General features: G+C 42.4%; 1 protein-coding gene across 1 annotated transcript in view; it reads left to right on the top strand.

Moving 5' to 3' along the window:
* CPZ (carboxypeptidase Z) overlaps nt 1–19241 on the top strand; it is a 34980-nt gene that overhangs the window by 3911 nt on the left and 11828 nt on the right. The window contains exons 2-6 of the mRNA XM_079305315.1: nt 7833–7856; nt 8765–9139; nt 9896–10108; nt 12119–12315; nt 13194–13355. Coding sequence (XP_079161441.1) covers nt 7833–7856; nt 8765–9139; nt 9896–10108; nt 12119–12315; nt 13194–13355 — 971 coding nt within the window. The remainder of the gene's footprint in view (nt 1–7832; nt 7857–8764; nt 9140–9895; nt 10109–12118; nt 12316–13193; nt 13356–19241) is intronic.

Raw genomic sequence — 19241 nt, 5'->3', positions numbered from 1 at the left:
AGAACGACAGAAAAAGTGTGTTCACATAGAGATATTATACCTTTCTCCTCTTCTTGACTGCAGCTCCAAACTCCACAATGTGCCACAGTTTTTGCTAAGTAAAAGGTAAAAAAAGGGAAAAGTTATTTCCTCTCATGACCTTCACACTGGTCCAAGCTCCATGGGACCTGAGCAAATTTGTTCACCTGCTGTGGATGTTTCTCTTGCTGGTTTTCTGGTGAAACCTGTGCACACAGAGAGGCAGAGCCTCTCCAGCTGCTGCTGCTCCTGAGATGCATTGAGTGACCTGGCAGTGGGCTGGGGTCTTCTTCGTTCCCCAGGGGGGGTGGTCTCTCATCCCACTGTGGCTGGCACTGGTGGTGCTGACATGGAGCATGACCACAGGACTGTGCTGCCACGTGTGGGAAAGCCCAAGCTGCAGGAAACTCACTGGCTGGACCTGAGGTGGATGTGTCCAAGTTGTGTCAAAGCAAAAAAATGCAGAACTAGCTTCTACATCATGCTCACTCATGAGATGAGAAATCCCTTCTCTTTGTGAAGCCAGTTGTCATCACTGAATCATGTGAGCTCTGCTGAATTCCTGCCAGTGGTTCTAGGATTTCTACACAATTATTATTTTAGCAACACTGGCCTCCAGCTCCTTTTAATGCAGGAAATGGGATCAGAAACAGACACATGTAGGGAAAGTAAGTTTATATTTAAAATAAAATACACAGGTATCTCCTTATACTACTGAGATGATTTATGCATTATTTTAATCTGAAGGCAATTTTTTCTTCAGAATCCTTGTACAGACATCTGTAAAGTGTGGGGGTATGAATACATAGAAGTCAAAACTTGAACAAAGCCCTGCTGCTCTTAGTCACAGCTAGACTTTTAGCAAGACTTAATAACACTAATGGTTGATCCCCTATAACAATTCTAGGCACTACCTCTCCCTTCTCACAGTCACAGTGTTTGAGGATGCTGCTGGCTGCCCCTTTGCTGATGCCAATCCCTGCTGAAGCCTGGGCCAAATGCTGGATAAATGCCATGTGTTATTGCCTGATGCAGTGCTGGGCATGGAGGCACCATTTAGGAGTCACCTCTCATGGTGTGAGTTCGGTGTTTGAGGCTCCTGAGCCATGTCCTGGTCTTTTTGCTGTGCTGTTATGACCCAGGGTTTTTATGACTGCTGAATCTTGTTAGGACAGAATCATCCTCCCTGTTGGATGCAGCTGTCATAGATCAGTGGAGTTTAGGGACTTAGGGTTACTTTGTCCACTTCAGAAATAAAACTGAAATTTTAATCCCTTAATTTATACTGTTGTGACTCCACTGAAATGATTGACACCCAATTTTTAGGGTTATAATAGGATACAGTTATCTAGGAGACAATATGAGATTAAGGCAAAGATTTAAATCAAGGTTGTCAAATTAACTGTCAATCTTTTGTAACACAGAAGTACCACATTTGGTACCTTTATCAAATGTGATGTTTATTATAATAGTCCTCATACATCTAAACTATAGAAAACACAGCATTGATCTAGGGGGATGGATACACTGTTTAAAGAGGATGGGATAACGTTTTGGCAAATGTTTTGGAAATACTGTGGCAGAAAAGATAAAACCCTCAATTTTTTCAGGCATGATCTTCTGTCCCATGGCATTCAACAGAGTTGAGCTTGTTTAAAGGAAAGCTTCTAACTGTGGAAGGTTGTTGGCCAAAGCACTTGGAGAGTACTACACCCTTAAACCATGGGAACTGAGATGTAAAGAGTGTGTGGTCACAAAGTAAAGCTATGGGGTCATCACAGATCCAGAATACCTGATTAATCAGTGTTTTCATTCTTTGCCAGGCAGCCTGGCAAAAAAAAAATGATCCTTCAGATGGTAGTGGTAGAGATTTCCTGACCTATTCCACCTTCTTACCCCAGCTGTTGTTTAATGCCATCATCCCCCAGATTTGAGCTTATTCCTTCTTCTTTCTCTGACCAGACCCTGAGGGATGATCCACACGTCTCCAGATCATCCTTGTGCACAGGAGGTGCTTGTTCAGCAGCAGCCCTGTCACACATGCAGCTCACTAGGCCTCCAGCCAATTTGGCAACTGCTGGCCCACTTGTTGTTATCATCTTTGTTGCATTTTGTTTTCCCAATTGGTAATCTCCCCCATTTTTTGCAACTTGGAAAATATCTCAACTGAAGCCAGAAAAGGGCACCTAGTAGTTTTTGTTTAGGCAATTATGTTTATAATCAGGATTTTCAATTGCTGAAGCCTCCTTGAAGGAGCACTTACCAGCCAGAGACACAGGTGGAGTGACCCCAGAGTCTCTAGAGACACCAAGGCAGGGTGGGGACAGACAGACAGATAGAAATACTCTTCATCAGTTCTTTTAGGCACCACCTACAACTGCAGACATGTTTCAGTTGCATCTGAACTAGAAACAAAGGAGGATTTCTGGTGCCCACTAAGGCTGTCCTTGTGCCCTTGCAATGTGACAGGTCTTGGTGTGAATCTGCACAGATTTTCACCTGTGGTCTGCAGGTTGTGACCTTGCATCATCCATGGAAAAGCTTCAGCACCTTCTCACTGGCTCCAGAGCAGTCCTGGGAGAGAAATAATCCCAAAAGAGCTGATTGCAGTGTCATTGCTCTGGGAACACCTTCAGTAATAAAATAAAAATAGATGTTTAACCAAATGCCAGGCAGCAGGTAGGTTGCAAAGAAGGGTGATTGGAAATGAACACTGGCTTGGATCTTCCTGCTGTGATCTTGTTCTGAAAAATAAAAGCAGATGAGGCATTAATCTCTTTCAGGTGCTTTCAGGCTTCTTCAAATGAAGGAGCAGGGTTAAAGGAGGGCTGCACAGAGCTCTTGGGCACTGCTTCTGCCTGCTGCAAACACATCCCTCTCCCAGGCAGTTACTGCAATTGCTGGAGGGTTAATAACATCTATTCACTCTTCCACTCACAAAATCTTTGATCTATCCAGAAAATTGAGTTAACCACGTGGCTGCTTTTTGCAAGCACTCTTTTCTACTCCAGTTTTCCTGGAATTTCTTCTCTGTGGCTGGGAATCTTCTCCACTTCTGCCCCTGCATGTATGCCTTGGGTGTGTAGCTGCCTTCTCTTCTGGGCTTTCTGCTCAACCATTCTCCCCCTGCCCAGGCTACTCAGCTCTCTCATTACCCTGCCACTATACCCCTTACATCCCTACTCCTCCCAAAACCCTCTTCCTGATGATTCTGATCCATTTAGTGTTATATAATGGATCTTGTCCTGCCCTTGTCCTCCTGCTGGAGCTAGGAGCTGGCTCTGGAAGCAGGCTGTGCTTTGCCATTTGGAGGTACTGTTCCAGTGTTTTGCAAAATGGTACAGCTCAGCAGTGTTTGTATCTTGCTACTGATACTAAGATTTGACTCTTTAGTGAGGAAAGCAGGATATCACTGAAAGACCAACCTGATTAACCACATTAAACAGCCAGGAGAGTAATAGTAATGTGATAAGGAAATGAAATGTTTTGTTTGGAGAAGTGGAGGCTTTGACTATAAACAGACTAAAATGAATACATAGGTTCTTCTAGTTTAAAAAAAGTGTGGTGAGAAGCCCAGAAATCAGGGAGAGAGTATGCTGATTGTTGCAATATAAATTATCTCATCTATTTTGATCTGTACTGACCAGCACACCCCCTACCAATCTGCCTCACTGAATGATTTAGATATTTCAGATTTAAGACTTGCCTTTGGGCTTATTCCAGATCATCAATCACATGAGTCCCCTGTTGGCCTTGCTCTTGAAAAGTCAACTGGCCAGTCCATGGTACCAGAAGTAGCTGTTGAGCTCTGTTGTCTGGGTTAGGGTTAATCGCAGCAGCTTGCTTCCTTTGGTGCTGAATCATCAAGGGGAAAAAATGTAAGCTTGGCAGTAAAATATGTATGTGCTGCATTGTAGATTTTCAAGCTTGCTTTTGCAAATTAAAACCAGAAGCGTATTTTATAGAGAGAGCTCAGAAAGCTTGAAATGGCTTTTCTCCTCTTCAATAAGTTATTTTATCCATAATCTTAAATAGAAGCTGCACTACTGAAAGGGCTTTTGTAGCTCTGGTGGAATAGTTAGAGTACAAAAACAAACATAAAAAATTGAAAAGGCTGTTCTGGGTGAGGAAGAAAAAGGTCTCTCTGTACCAACCTGTTGGTGGATGGGACTTTGAGAGGAGGTGACTGTCTTCCTTTGAGCTCAGGGAAGCCTTTGCACAAAAAACCTGAAAAATCTTAGACTCTTACAAGCACAGAAGAAACAGCTATTGAAGCCTGCCAAGTGAATTGGGAGACCTGAGAGACTTTGTATATCAGCCCCTGTCATTTTTCTTATGAAAATGAGGAAGGGAGGGGCTGATCTCTTCTGACATTACCAGAGCTTAGAGAAAATGAGCTGTCATGGGCAGGGATGGGGATTTTGTGGTGATTTCCATGTGCAGAGACCCAGGCCAGTGGATGCAAGGTTGCAGGAACAGCCAGTACAGCTGCAGCCTGGGAGCTGGCTTTGGAGAGCTGCCTGCTGCTGGCCCAACTGCATGTATCCACACTTATTTATATAAGCACACATCCTGCAGAATTATCCTTGGCCCTTGCAGAGCTGCACCCTCCAAAACATATGTCAGCATTGGCGTTAGGAGGCATTGGAAAAGTCAAAACACCACATCAGCACACATACACATTTATGGCTGGCTATAAAGCAAGGTTTGGAATAAACCAGACCTTTTCTCTCTTGATTTTATATATACTGACTCTGATAATCTGAAATCTCAAGCTGTTTCAGTCCTGGGTGTTTACAAACAGAGCTGTGGCTGATATATGGGTCATAGTGCAGCTTGTATGGTGGGGAAAGGTGGCCAGAAGAAATTTCGTGGATGTCTCTAGTAAGGAGAGACAGAGAGAAAATGCCATAGTATGCTGCAAAAGTGTGAGGCTTCAATCTAACTTTAGCTTAAATCTAGATTTAGGTTTAGATCCAGGTTTAGGACCGAGCAGCAAGGAGTCACATTTGCTAATCAGTGAATGAGTCTTGGTAGCTTTGAGTTTGTAAGGGGCATCCTGGATCACAAGTAGTGCAAAAGCTTTATCCACTCAGCAGGGGTGTTGCAGAATCACCTGTTTATCACATACTGAGATGAATAACTTCAGTTGCCATGGAAAAGATTTATATGGCTTTGGTTCCTCATTTAAAAAATAGATTTATCCTCTTCAGACAGCATCTTTGTTAATGAGCAGTAGCTGTGTTGCTTAATAGATTTCCTCTCCCCACATAAATATGGTAAAAGTATCAAAGTGTGGATGGCATGTAGCACAGTCTGAAACCAGAGCTGTCTTTCCCTCTCCTGTGCTAACATCTTGTCCTGCTCACAAAAGGAGCCAGTCCTCAGGTGAACCCTGGGACAGCATATCACTGGAATTTCACATCTCTTCCATCAGCTCTGCATTGCTTCCCCATGCCTCTCCTCATCTCCTGGAAGAAAGAGGCACCTGTTAAACACAGCAAGCCTGGAGCAGGGTGAAGCAGCACCACATCCATAACCCTGCCTGCTGCATTTCCCCTTTGGTTTCCTACTTTTTCCAGCTGAATAAGCAGAATTCTGAGATGCCATTGAGAACAGGCCTGTGCCACATCTCCGAGTGACTCCTGCACAGTAAAAATGGTTGGGGAGACTGTGTGTGCCTCAGTTTTATTATTTGATGATTGCATGTCAGAGAGATAGACTAAAAGGACATTTGTAGCTTGGTCCTGGAGCCAGCAGAAGGGAAAATGCATCTTTTCTTGAGGAAATGTGAGCAGTTGTAGAAAGACCATTCATGCTCCCCAAATGCCCCGTGAAGAACTGTGCTCAGTACATACAACCTTCTACTCTAAAATAATAGCTACAATACATTAATTTTCTGCTCAGGAGAGGGGGAAAATGGTGCCAAGTATTTCTTATCCACCCCTCAAGATAAAAAGGGGGATTCTTTGCTAATGACCCTGGCAATAAACAGAGATAATGTCACTCTCTGCAATGGACGTGACTAAACTCAAGCCAGTCCTCTCCACACTGCATTTTCCCCTCTGTAAGGAACATTTGGCTGACTCCAGACTCATGTCCAAGGTCTCTCAAATGTGGGTGTGATGATGTTAGTATATAAGACTATCCAGATTCAGAGGACAGTGACATCCAATTTTATCAGCAGGATTAATTGCTGGAGCTCTTACTAACAAGAGATCATTTATTTCTTTCTCACAGCTAGCTAGCATTGTACAAAATGCTATTCTTTGATTATCCCCAGATGTAGCACTGCATGCAGTATCTGGCTGAGATGAAGTTTTTTTTAGAAATGCCTTGACCTTAATAACCAACTCACAGAGGGGATTGTGCCTAGCTAAGGGAAACACTGAACTCCTATAATGGAAGACACTATTGATGAACCAGGTATTATTTAATGCAATTATCATAATGTACTGAGCCAGGAAAGGAGTTTGTATGGGTATATTTTTTTCTAGCTTCCTGTTTAACAGGACTTGTTGGTGTTGGGGAGGGACTGTTTCTGTTGTTCTGATGCCTCATTTATTTTATGAGGTAATGTGGATCAATTACAATCCATAATATAGAACCAGACTAATTTCCAATTAAATGTCTCCCTCCAAGATAAAATCCCAGGGTTAACTTGGTTCTCATTACAATGACTTTATTTTGGCTAAAGAATGATCAGCTCAATAGCAACACATATGCAGATGATTACATTTAAACAAATATGCCAGGAGCAGAAGTTTAAACTCTCTTAAGCAGGAAAAAAAGAAAACATAATGAATTTGGTCTTGTGAGGACAAATGCCCAATTTACTGAGCAAGAAGCTGGATGCCTGTCTCCCAGGTGAGAGCAGGAAGAAATAGCAGCAGAACAGATTTCCCACTACATCACAGGAAAGGTGAACTTGGTGTTCAGAATGCACAGAGTGATTTAGCTCCTATGAGGCACTGGTGAAAACAGCTCCAATACCTCAGGAGAAAGGTATTTCTTTCATTGTACTGGAGAAGGCCAATACAGAATCACTGGCTACAGGAACAAAAGAAGCATTTCCTGGGTCATCAAAGCATGTTCCTTCAAAATCAAGAGAGCATCATTTATTTGACCTAGTGAACAGAAAGCAGAGGAGATCTTTGCAAGCTCAGTGTGAAGGAATGCACCAGGGAATGCAGAGAGCTACTTAAGCTAAAGGACAATGCTGGCACAAAAACAATATAAACTGTCCACAAATACTTTTAACTAGGAAACTAAAAGCCAATTTCTAGCCATTATAAGAGTGGTCTTTTGATAAAGCTTTCCTGTGAGAGTAGCTTGGGATGAAAATAATTAGTTTTAAGATATTATTAAAAGTGTGATAAAATGCAACTGCTAGAAGTATGATGAAGTAGGATGAGGAAGAAATAAAGTCCCTTCATAACTACTAAAGGCTGAATTGCTTTACAGGAAAGATATCCACAGCATTATGTGGGACAAAAAGATCTTTTAGGGAGATTGATAAAACACCTTGATGTGGACAGAAGGACTCTTATAACCAGCTTGAAAAAGACCTAGATTTTATTAGTGAAATTTCCTAGGCATCTGACTGTGTGTGGATGAGGGGGAATGGGGTTTCTCAACTCAGCCTATCCTGTGATTCTCTAATACATGCCTGCTGGGATATGTTCTTGTTCCTGGTATGGCTGGACCTCAGGACACAGAGCTGCAGCAGATACCAGATCAGCCAATTCCTAACACAAATGAGGAACCATGCATGCCCACCCTGTAATGATCCCTCTTTTGCTCTTTATTTACAGGTCAATGCCAAACTGTACAAAAAGGTATGAAGTGTCTTTCCTTGCTGTTGTTGGAGAACCTCAAAACCATAAGTATTTCTTCATGATTTCCGGACAAGTATACTCATGTTGGTGCTACAGTGGGTTTTCTCACAAGAGAAATGTACTTTTTCACACAGTTTAGTATTTTGCTGCTGTGACAACAGTATTTGTTACCAGACAGAGTCATTACCAAGAGAAGGACACTCAAATGTAGACCCATTACTATAAAAGCCAGGAATTTTATGAAGAGATGTCTTTCTATTACTCTTTTTCACTTCTAAGTGGGTCAAAGGTGTTTCCAACACTTATCCTTTCTAAGACCTCCTAACCTGATTTCTTAAAATGTACTGGTTTTATGAGAATATACCTGTAATCATATTATGGGTCTGCTCACCTGTGAGTTAAGCACCAGAATGACTTTTCATCTCTTTGGGCAATTTCAATCAAACTTCATGGAGACTCTGTAGTTTCAGAGATAATAAACTCTACAAATCTTGTGGGGCCAAGCAGAGAAAAGAGATCACTTAGCAGTATGTTCCCCACTAAATAAAAATGTCTGTAGCATTTCACACCTACTCAGGCAATCCATATGACAACTCAAGGACAGGGGAGAAAGTGATATCACAAATCCACTTTTATTCAGGTATCTGAGAAAAACTCAGCAAGTTCTCACCTTTCTCTTAGGAATTCTCTGGACAAATTTCTAAGTTCAAATTACATCCCCAGAACCAAGCACGTTCCTCATCATCTTTCTATAAGCGGTTTTAAACATGCAATTCAGTTTGTAAACTGTTTTTGATCAAGCTGACAACTAAAGAATAAGTGCATTGGATATGATATTTATTATGTTCTGTTTGTCTATTCAGAATGTCAGTGAAGTTATTTTTCCTACGTTCATCTCCTTTTCACAGCAAAATGCGTGGACATTGCCCTGAGTTCCTGTACTGATGTTGCCTACACTCAAATGGTGTATCCTAATTTTCTGGATCAGAAGTCTCGAGAGGTGATTGAGTACAGCTCTGAGTACCTGCTCATCAGCGTGCTGCACAACCTGCTGCAGGGGGAATGCAACCCCGACCTCAGGCTCCTGGGCTGCTCAGTGCTGGCCCCGCAGTGTGACAAGGACAAAGCCATAAAGCCCTGCAGGCACGTCTGTGAAAACCTCAAAAGAACCTGCCTTCCTGCCTTTGATGCCATAGACATGGCCTGGCCCTACTTCTTGGACTGTGACCGGTTCTTTGCAGGGGAGGAAGAGGGATGCTTCGACCCTCTGGCAAAGCTGAGAGGTGAGGAGGGCAGGCAGCCCTGCTGCCACACCTTGTGTGCACCCATCTCACCCAGCCTGGCTTATCCTGGCACAAAACCCCTTCACTTCTCATCTCAGCCTGTTGTAGAGCCCTGCAATGTGTCATTAACTTTGTTCCGCCTGTTTGAAAGACTTAATTGAACTGTGCTCAAGAGGTATCTATTTCTCTCCCTCATTTAAAAAGAGCATCAAGACAGGCAGCTCAGAACAAGATATTTGGATGTGTTTAGATAAGCCTTGTCCTGTATGATAGCTGTCTATATATTTGAAATATTTTATATAAAAACTGAAACTTTCCTACGCTTATAAATCTGTGACTGCCTGTCAAACTTAACAACCCATTAAAATATTCACATTAATGATTGTCACAGATTTTTGTTTGGATGGAGAAGATCCAGATAGCTGAAGACAGATTCATCTCATAAAAATTATGATTCACCAAATTTCTAGGGAAAAATTGTACAATTTGTTACTGAAATGAGCTAGTAAGCCTAAAGTCAGCTTTAACTGGAAATTGTACAAATATTTGTTAGTGTGCATATGCATTAATAGGATTTTGCAAACAAAACATGCCACAATTAAGTGTGGGATGTACTACATACATTTAAGGTTTTGATTGAAGCTTTATTTTCTGTAATTCTTCTACTTATAAAGATAATTTGATAAAAGGACAGGTTTTCATACAATCCTCTGAGCACTATGGTTTTCAACACTGTGTTATGATTTTCCATTGCAGGGGAAGTAGATGCTGAAGAAGATTTGCCTTCAGACTTGCCAGCAACTTTTATTCAGTTCAAACACCATTCCTATTCCCAAATGGTGAGCACGCTGAAGAAGACTGCTTCTAAGTGCTCCCACATTGCAACCACTTACAGCATAGGTCGCAGTTTTGAGGGGAAGGATCTTTTTGTGATTGAGTTTTCTACCAAGCCTGGACACCATGAACTGCGTGAGTTACACAGTGCTGATCAGGAGACCAGATTATCCAAGTGAAAACAGGCCCTTTTACTGGGACATCACTTAAACTGTAAAAAGCATGGGCTCCAAAACATTTCTCCTCCCTTGTGCTCCTGAGTTACAGTGATAGTCGATGATTCCTTGTAGAAATTCCAATCCAGAAACAATTTATTATTGTTATGAGCTCTGTGCATGACCATGCTTGGTAATGCTATTCCTTGTATCATTGGTTGCAGTGATATCACAGTTATTTATTTGTGCCCAGCATACAAATTTGGGATACTTTTCTGTTACTGACTTGCCCCCCCCCTTTCATCTAGCACTTCTTCCCTGTCCTTCACATCCTGAAATACACCAATCCTCTGAGAAGGCCTCAGATAGAGAAGGACATTGACACTAAAAAAGGATGATTCAGCACAGAAAACAATCCTCCTGAGCAAAGACTCATGTCAGAGCTATACCTGCCAGAGTAACAGGTGGATGATACCAGGAATTTATTTTATCATAGCCCATGAATAGATGCTAATATATACATTAGGATATTAGTCCTCAGAAATTTTCTGCAGAGGGGAACACTACAAATCTCTGTTTTGCAGTTTCATCACTAGGACAGCAAGAGCCAGATTTTTAATTGTTTTAAATTCTTCACAAAGCAGATAACTTTCTAGGGTAGCATAAGGTATTGTTTTCCAGTTACTAATTCCCAGGTCAAAAATTATCCATGTCTAGATGTGGTGGATTGCTCTGGCCATTTGCTGAGACCCTCAGATTGCTTCTGACCAGGAGAGATCCAGCATCAGCAGTGTGACAGAACTGGACTACACCTGACCTAACACTTTATTGAGATTATGATCCCAGGTCAGGCTGCTGTGTCCTCTGTGTGCTGTGCTGCAGGGGACTCAGAGAGGGCAGCAAAAACTGGTCACTTTGTTTACTCTCAGCTGTGCTGCCTTGCATGGTCTAGAGATATTTTGAGGTGTCTCTAAACTTAATCAGGTCCCGGTAGATGCCATTAACAGAGCAAAGACCTACTCTGTATTTTCCTGGCTTATCACCCTTTGTCTCTTTTTCACAGAAAATAAGTTGCAGGTGTCTTTTTAAGCTTGCACTCCATTTGCCAGGAAAATACATAGCCTATGAATCAGGCTTTTAAATGAAAATTGTGATATGGCATGATAAAAGATGGTGGTTTAACATGTTTCCTAGCATTTTTCTCTAAACCTGTTGCTTCATGCTGCTCAGGACAGCGTAAAAGGAAGTAGAAATAGCTCCAGAGCTGGAGATTTTGCCAGCCTGAGCAAGTGGCATAATAGCTCTGTGCCAGGGCCCCTCCAGTGTCTAGAGCTCAAGGCTGGCCAGGATCAAAGGCAAAGATGAAGGGGTAGACAGGAAAGAGTGTCTCCAAAGTGCACCTATTTTCTACTTTCCATCAGTCTCTAAGGAAGGATGGAAATTGATAGAATAACTGCAGGGAATTGCAAAGTTATGTGTTTCTAATGGGCCAATTTCAGGGTTATTTAGCCTGAAAGCCCATTTTTATGCATAAACCAAGTTCTTTTCCAAATAGAGGGGTAATGTATTGCACATCTGCAGGTCCTTTCTAGGATCTGTGACAAGATAACGCATTGAAACCCCAAGGTAGGTCATGATGTCAGGGTTGTATTTCCTTCTTTCCCAGCTATGGCTTGATATTTTTATTTTCAGCATCCTTTGTTCTCTGTTAATGATGACTCTAGCAAATGCTCAGAGCAGTGATCATCTCTTATGGTTTGGAATCCTAATAGTTTGGGCTTAACTTTATTTCACACTATTTAAACTGTTGTTGAACTGGTGTTTAATGGAGAGAAGTTCACCTAGAAATGCTGTGCTATTTGGAGGAATATGTGCATGAAATTAGCATAAGCAAAACTTTGACTCATCAGTAAGCAACTTGGGTTAATCTGATTTTGGAAGCCACTCAGGTATAATCAAATAAAGCATCTCATTCTTTCACATTCCACAGTCAAGCCAGAATTTAAATACATTGGCAACATGCATGGAAATGAAGTTGTGGGGAAGGAACTGCTGATATACCTCGCACAGTATCTGTGTTCAGAATATCTTCTGGGGAACCCTCGAATCCAGACCTTGATTAACAACACCAGAATTCATCTCCTGCCTTCACTCAATCCTGATGGGTATGAACTGGCTGCAGAAGAGGTAAAAGCTTTGTTATAAACTGGGAGGGGAGTGTCATGTAAAGGGGGGAACACTGATAACTGACTGCCAGAATCCCAGGTAGCTTTGGTGGTGCATTGCTTTCCAAAGATGATGTGAACACAGCTAAGAGGAAATCAGAGCCATATTTGTCAGTTTTGCTGGCTGTATGTGATGATGTGGGAATGACTGTTACTTTTTCATCCACTTAGCACTCTCTGATACCAGTTCTAGAACAAAATGCCTGACTCACTATAACGACTTACATTATTTTATAGGGAAATGCAGTTTAATAATATGATGATGTCCTCCTATTTAAAACTGTAGGCATAATGCAATATGAATATTGTCTGTACTGTCAAAGTTTCATAATGGATGGCAGTTTTCAAAACTCAAGTCATGTCTGATGGAGACCTGTGAAAACTAAGATTCCATTATCTGTTACCTGACATTCTTATTTCCTCTCTGTTTTCTCTACCACTACTAACATGAAACTAGACCTTTCTTTCTCTATTTTTATGTGGTGAGCTCTGTCTGCTGTATTAGTCTGGGGTTATTGCACTCTGCCTCATCCTATCTGGGGCCATCAGCTGTATTTTCTTTTTCTCCTTTAACCCACCCTGCATGCTGCTCTGAGCAAGAGGCTCCTGTGTTCCTCTCATGAGTCACATCACTGGTGAGTGAAACACTTCCTGAATGCTAGTTAGTGCATTAATATTCATGGGGACAAAGTGTGATTAATTAATAAGCGTGAGTTTTTTAACCGTACAGACATTTTCAGTTTACTTCTTTTAAAACTTCCCTTTGATTAGTCAATTTCCACAAAGTGCTATTTTGAGGCAGGGAGCTATTCTGAAATTGGCTTCTGTGTGACAAAATAGGGGGCTGGTTACAATGGATGGGTCATTGGACGACAGACAGCTCAGAACTTGGACCTGAACAGAAATTTCCCAGATCTGACATCCGAGGCTTACAGAAGAGCTGGGATTCATGGGGCCCGTCTGGACCACATCCCCATTCCACAGTCCTACTGGTGGGGTAAGGTATGAATTACACAGTTCATTAATCATATATACTGCAGAGCAGCTCAGGAATTAAGGGACTGAGATTGCTTGTTCTGAAGTTATTTGCTTGTAGTCAGATTTTATAAATAGGACGGGAGTGGACAGGATGAGAATTGGCATGAAAATCTTGGCCAAAGAGGCCAAAGAGGGAGGTGTCACAAATAATTTGGAAAATGTGTGGATGATATGAAATTTGCTGCTTTAAATTAAGAATAATGACTGTTATGAGAGGGTCACAAGTGTATAATGATTTACCATTAGTACTTTAATCTTTGGTTAAAGCCTTTATGGATTTGGTTGTGATTGCACCAAGCCCTGCACAGGTTTGATGCAATAGGAGTTTCTGCCATGGGAAATGTACAAAGGCTGCATGTAAAGCTGTGGGGTGTCATCTTCATTAAGAGGGGATGTTTATAAAAGACTGTAACCATACAGAGCAGTGGAAACATTTTGTGGAGCTGCAGAGGTGTGGAAGGGAAAGTTGCTGCTGCAGGGGGGGAGCAGGATGGAGGCAGCACTACAGGGCCTCACACTCATCATCACTAAGCTCTGCTAAATGTTAAATCAGGAATGCAAAACTCAGCCCTACCTGTGCTGCTGGAGCCCAGCAGCCCCCAGCACAGCTCTGAGTGGAACTTAGCTGCCCTTGAAAGAGGAATCACAGGAATCTAAATCAGTAGTTCAGATATTGGGAACCCTGCTTTTCTTCTACTTTTAAACTAATTATATTCAGATTCAATGTTTATTGCTGGCACAAAGCCTCAGACAGGTGGGGAACAGGATTGTTTCAGCATCTGTGTTAGCAGATTTTAGAGATCATACCTCAGGTTCCTGCTCTGCAGCAGGTAGTCTTATGTAAAGCCAGGTCTAAATCCCAAGGGCATCCCTGATGCTGCCCCAGTGTTCTGGTACCCCATTTCAAGTAGTAAAATCTAGATAAAAGCACCTCATTTCCTCAGGATAATGTGCATAGGAAGAGGAAAGGCTGCAAGAGCCTCAGTAATGCACAGTGTATTAGACCACTAATTTCTGCCATAACTAAACTCAAATAGTTTATTCTATTTTTGCATGTAATGACAGATTCCAACCCCTGGCACTGAATTTCTTCATGGTTATAAGGTCAGAAGCTTGAAAGTTTTCAACTTTTGACTGAATAATAGCACATAACAGTGAGCTGGTAAATGCAAGTGGAGTTCAGAGTCTCAGATGGTAAAGAGGGGTTGAGAGCTGTGGAGCAGAGCCTGAGGCCAAATGAAAATAGCTGGAAGGGGAACAAAACAATTTTAGGAGAAAAGTCAGAGAGATTTTGATTCACCTTTATGGTGTTTTTCCCTAGTTGGATGCCAGGTGTTCACCAAAGCCACTCTATCACTCCCCTCTCAGCAGTACAGGGAACAGAAAATACAACTAAAAGCTCCTGTGTTGAGATAAAAAAAGGGGGAGATTGGTCAGTAGTTAACATCAGAGGCAAAATAGATTCCACTTGAGGAAAATTATTTGCATCCATTTTATTTATTATTAATCAAATCAGAGTAGAGTAATAAGAAATCTTAAAAACACCTTCCTGCCACCTCTGCCTTCTTCCCAGGCTTAATTTTGCACCTGAATTCTGTATCTGCTTTCATCCCTGTGGTGCAGAGGAACTGAGAATGAGAGCTGTGGTCAGTTCATCACACATTATCTGTGGTGCTCCTTCCACCTGAGAGGGAGGGCTCCTCAGACCCTTCCCCTGCTCCAACATGGGAAGGAAAGGATGGAGATCTCCCTCCAGCCATGTGCTCACTCTGTGTCCAGAGGTGCAGGGTTGAGGACCCAGGCAGCACTGAGGAAGGACAAACATGCCTTTGACCTCCATTTTTATGCCAGTGCCTGGTGCAAACTGTGAGCTTGTCTCACACTGTGCAGCCCAGAGGCTCTCTAACTCTGGATTTCCTGGCTCTAACCTCCTCCCTCTCCATGTCCTGCTTCTGTCCTGGTTTTTCTGCTGACATGTGAGAGAGATGGTCAGTGTCAGGCTGTAATGGGTTAACTGTGTTACTTAAGTAGTGGCTTGTCTTTATTATTTTTTGTTTTCACTCAGATTAGGATTAAAAACACAAAGGAAATTAATTTTCTCATGTTCAGTCTTGGTAATTTATTAAATTTTATCTAAAGTACAGTGAGTTCTGCAACACTTTCAGCTACCAGCTAAAAGCTAGTTACAAGGCCTTTTAAAGCTAAACATTTAATAAAGAACTAACACCTATATTATTTATACTTTTGACTTAATAACCAAACACCTGTGACCTGCAGTGCAGCACTAACTATACAACCAAAAACTACTACCTGAAAGAAGGAAGACAGAAAGGGTTAATACCTGGTCATCATCTGGTCCCTTGCCTATTACTGTACTTTAAAAACCTTTTACCATGTGAAATATTTTTATTCTAATTACACATCTGTGACTCTAACTCCACTACTCAAATCTGGAACCTTTCCAAGGTCCCAAGTTAAAAGCAGTGCTCTTCTGGGGACCAGCATCACAAAGCAAAGAAAGTTCAAACCTCCCAGGCCTCTGGGCTCCAACAGCAGGCAGCCACTTGCAGGAGTCATTTCTACAACCATGTATTTAGCTTTCTTAAAGGCTGTGTAGTATCACAGCAGTTTATAGAGGGATGGGTGGAGGCAGCCCAACGTTGCTCTCACAGCTCCCAGCACAGCTCTGTCCTGGCTGCAGCATCAGCCTGGGTTTTCTGTCACAGACAAGGGACCAGGGAACCTTGGCACACCACCCCTCCCCACCTGAGCTCGGCCTCAGTGGGTGCAGACCTGGGGTTACAAATACATCACTTCTCCTGCAAACCTTTTCTTGTTTTTAAAGAAGAAGTAGGTGGCCATCTGAGGAGCTCCAAAGCTTAGGGAACTTCTAGGTGCTCTCCTGGCCCCAAAGCTGGTCCTCACATAGACAACACTCAAAAAACCTCCAAATCCATATGCTTGACTGGGCAAATGAGGGAACCAGTGGGCCTGTGGCCTTGGTGGCACCACAAAAATCTCCTTGCTGAATGTAGTTTCCTATGGTTCACAAACCTGGCAGTAAGTGGCGACTGTTCCTTAATGAGCCTCAGTTTTGTCAGGCAAATAAACCCATGGCTCTTAACAGTGTTTCTTTGTGCTTGTAGGAGCATTAGTTGCATATTTCAACACCAGCCTCTCCCCTTTCATTTACTCAATGGTGTTTGTTACCTGCCTTATTAAAGTAATTACCTGAGTGTTGCAGGGCTTTGTATAAAGATCAGGAAGCAGAAAGCAAGCTCTCAGCCAGAACTCCTGCTCCCTGAAAGCCTGGCTTCCTACAGCCTGTTTTGTTCCCACTTTTATAAATTATTGTAATAAGTGGTCTGAGGGCTCAGACAGACAGACTTCAGGCTTCATCTGAAATATAGTCAGTTCAATTGTCTTGGTTCAAACAAAATTCGGAAGTGCATGCCATTGGAGGCTGGCATACTCTTTAGGAAAATTAGTCTGGCTGCTTTTAAAAGGGAAAAAAAGAAATCTTTGAAAGCCATGGAGACAGTAACTAATTGCAGTATAATCGACAAAAATGAGATTCAGGTTTAAAAAGGGTAGTGGCCCTTCTCTGTACTCATGAAGAAATAATTTAGATGTTTTATAGTTGTGCTCTGAATTGTTCTTGTGAGATGGGTACTTTAAAATTGATCTCATCTAACTTAAAAGCAAAAGCTCTGGTGAAAAAAAAAAAAAAGAAAAAAAAGAAATTAAACTCCACAAAACCCACATTAAAGGAAAAGTCAAAGGCCAGAATGGCATAGATATCATTGCTATCATGCAGGGGAGCTGAACCAAAATATGCTCATTTTAAAGTCTTAATCACTTGTGTCACTGAAATGTTATTAGGATAAAAATAGCCCCATTGAAAGTCCTGTTTTGTCACAATATTCACTTCAGTAAGACACTGCCTCTGTGAGACAGCACTGTCTTGGGGCCTGTGCAGGTGTCTGCTTAGCCAGTTGGCTGATCAGGATGAAGGACTGAAATCAGGAGCTCTCAAATAAAACCATGCATTTTATTCTTGCCCACTGAATTGCAGAAACAACTTAAGAATCTGACCAAGGCCCAGGGCTGCTGTTTGAAAGCAGAGCTGATGCTGTGTCAAGCTGGGCAGCAGCAGCTGGGGCAGCTGCAGCAGGGCACAGAGCTGATGGGATTTTGGGGCAGCAACCTCCTCAGGAGTGCTGGTGCTATGGATTTGGATGGTGTGAGCTTGTTCCAGTGCTCAGCCACCCTGAGAAAACCCCAAAGTGCCCAATCCATGGGGCAGGCACTGACACTTACAGCTCCTTACAAGCCACAAGGGATCTTCTCTTGAGAAGAGATGGGCTCACATGAGGAGCTCCCAGGGTGCAGGTGGAAGTGGCTGGTTCAGTCCCAAGCACTTCTGGGATAAAAAGCATGATTAGATCATCCCAAGACACTGTACAAAGGCCAGAAAAACAAATACTTTGGTGCAGATAGCATTCTTTGGACACTGTTTCTTGCCAGGAAGCCTGGGAGATGCTTTCTTCTTCTGCTTCTGCATTGTGTGAGGGGGTGTGTGAGACTACAAAAAGTCCTTTCCTTTTGGAATGTCCTTTATCTGCCTTTTTAATTTTTTTTTTTCATGTCATGCCATTCCTGGAAGCTCTGTGTTTAATCTTCCCTATTATGTAAAAATGCCTTGGTTAGGTTTCTGGTGTGCAAAATGCATTCTGTGTGTTCCATAGCTGATCAGACTTCACCTGTTACATCCCATTTTTTGAGTTGCCTTTTGTTGAAAAGTTGAAAGGGTTGTGACACATAGATTCAGGCTGATAGACAAAATGAACCTGGCCTGTTCCTCCTGGGGATCCGTGGCACAAACTGGCTTGTGTTCACTAATCCCAAACCACTGATTTAATGATTCACTTGGCAGCAGTGGGAAACTCAGGATCCCATTTCTTCCCTAGTACAAGGTACAGCCTTTCACACTTGCAGTGGCTAAAGGCCCTAGTTCAGATCAATAGCTACAGAAGGGCACTTTAAAGAAACCCAAAAACTAGAAGGACTCAGTCAAAAACTATGGCATTTGTGGGGAGGTAGTCTCCTGCTTAGGTCAGGAATGGACAGGGCAATACCTTCTAAAATCATTCCAGGTAAACCCATGTTTGGACATGGCTTTTTCCTTGGCTTTCTGCCTCATGGATGGAGTTATAATACATCCATGGTGCACCTTCACAGTGTTTTTCTCTGCTCCACACCTGGGTTTGTGGATCTCCAAAGGTTTTTTTAACAATAGCAGATTAGGGACTGATCCAAACAAAACAGGAATTACTGTTGTTGTAACACAAATATGTGTAGGTCTTTAGGGGCTTTTTTCAGATGATTTGATAGTTTTTATCTTGTTTGTTCTTGTTTTTCCCTGTACACTATTAGTCACTAGGCCTTTGGGATCCCTGGCTGCATGGTTTTCTGACAGCTGATGGAGTACAAGCAAAGGATGATGAGCAATCCCTAAAATAGCCCTAAATAGATGCTGGACTGTTATTCACAACAGATATTTCTTATTTTTATAAACCCTGCTTAGCTGCAGTTGTGCAGGGTCCAGATGAGCAGTCTCTGCCCTCCTCAGGTAAATTCCCCCAGCTGCAAAGAAAAGAGCCTCATCTCTCCAAGGGCACTGCTGTGATTTTGGGCTTGCAGGGAGCGGCCACCAGATGCCACTGTTATCCCTAGGAATGAGCCAGCACCCGAGCAGGTCCACAAAGAACTGCTCAGAAACGGGCTGAAGGAGCCTCTGCATGGCCTGAACAGCTCCTGGAATCTGCTGCCCTCTCCCTTGGCCGCTGT

This window comes from Erithacus rubecula, assembly GCF_903797595.1.
Source record: "Erithacus rubecula genome assembly, chromosome: 5".
Taxonomy (NCBI): domain Eukaryota; kingdom Metazoa; phylum Chordata; class Aves; order Passeriformes; family Muscicapidae; genus Erithacus; species Erithacus rubecula.
Note: the sequence above shows the minus strand (reverse complement) of the source record. Positions and strands in the feature narration are given on the sequence as shown.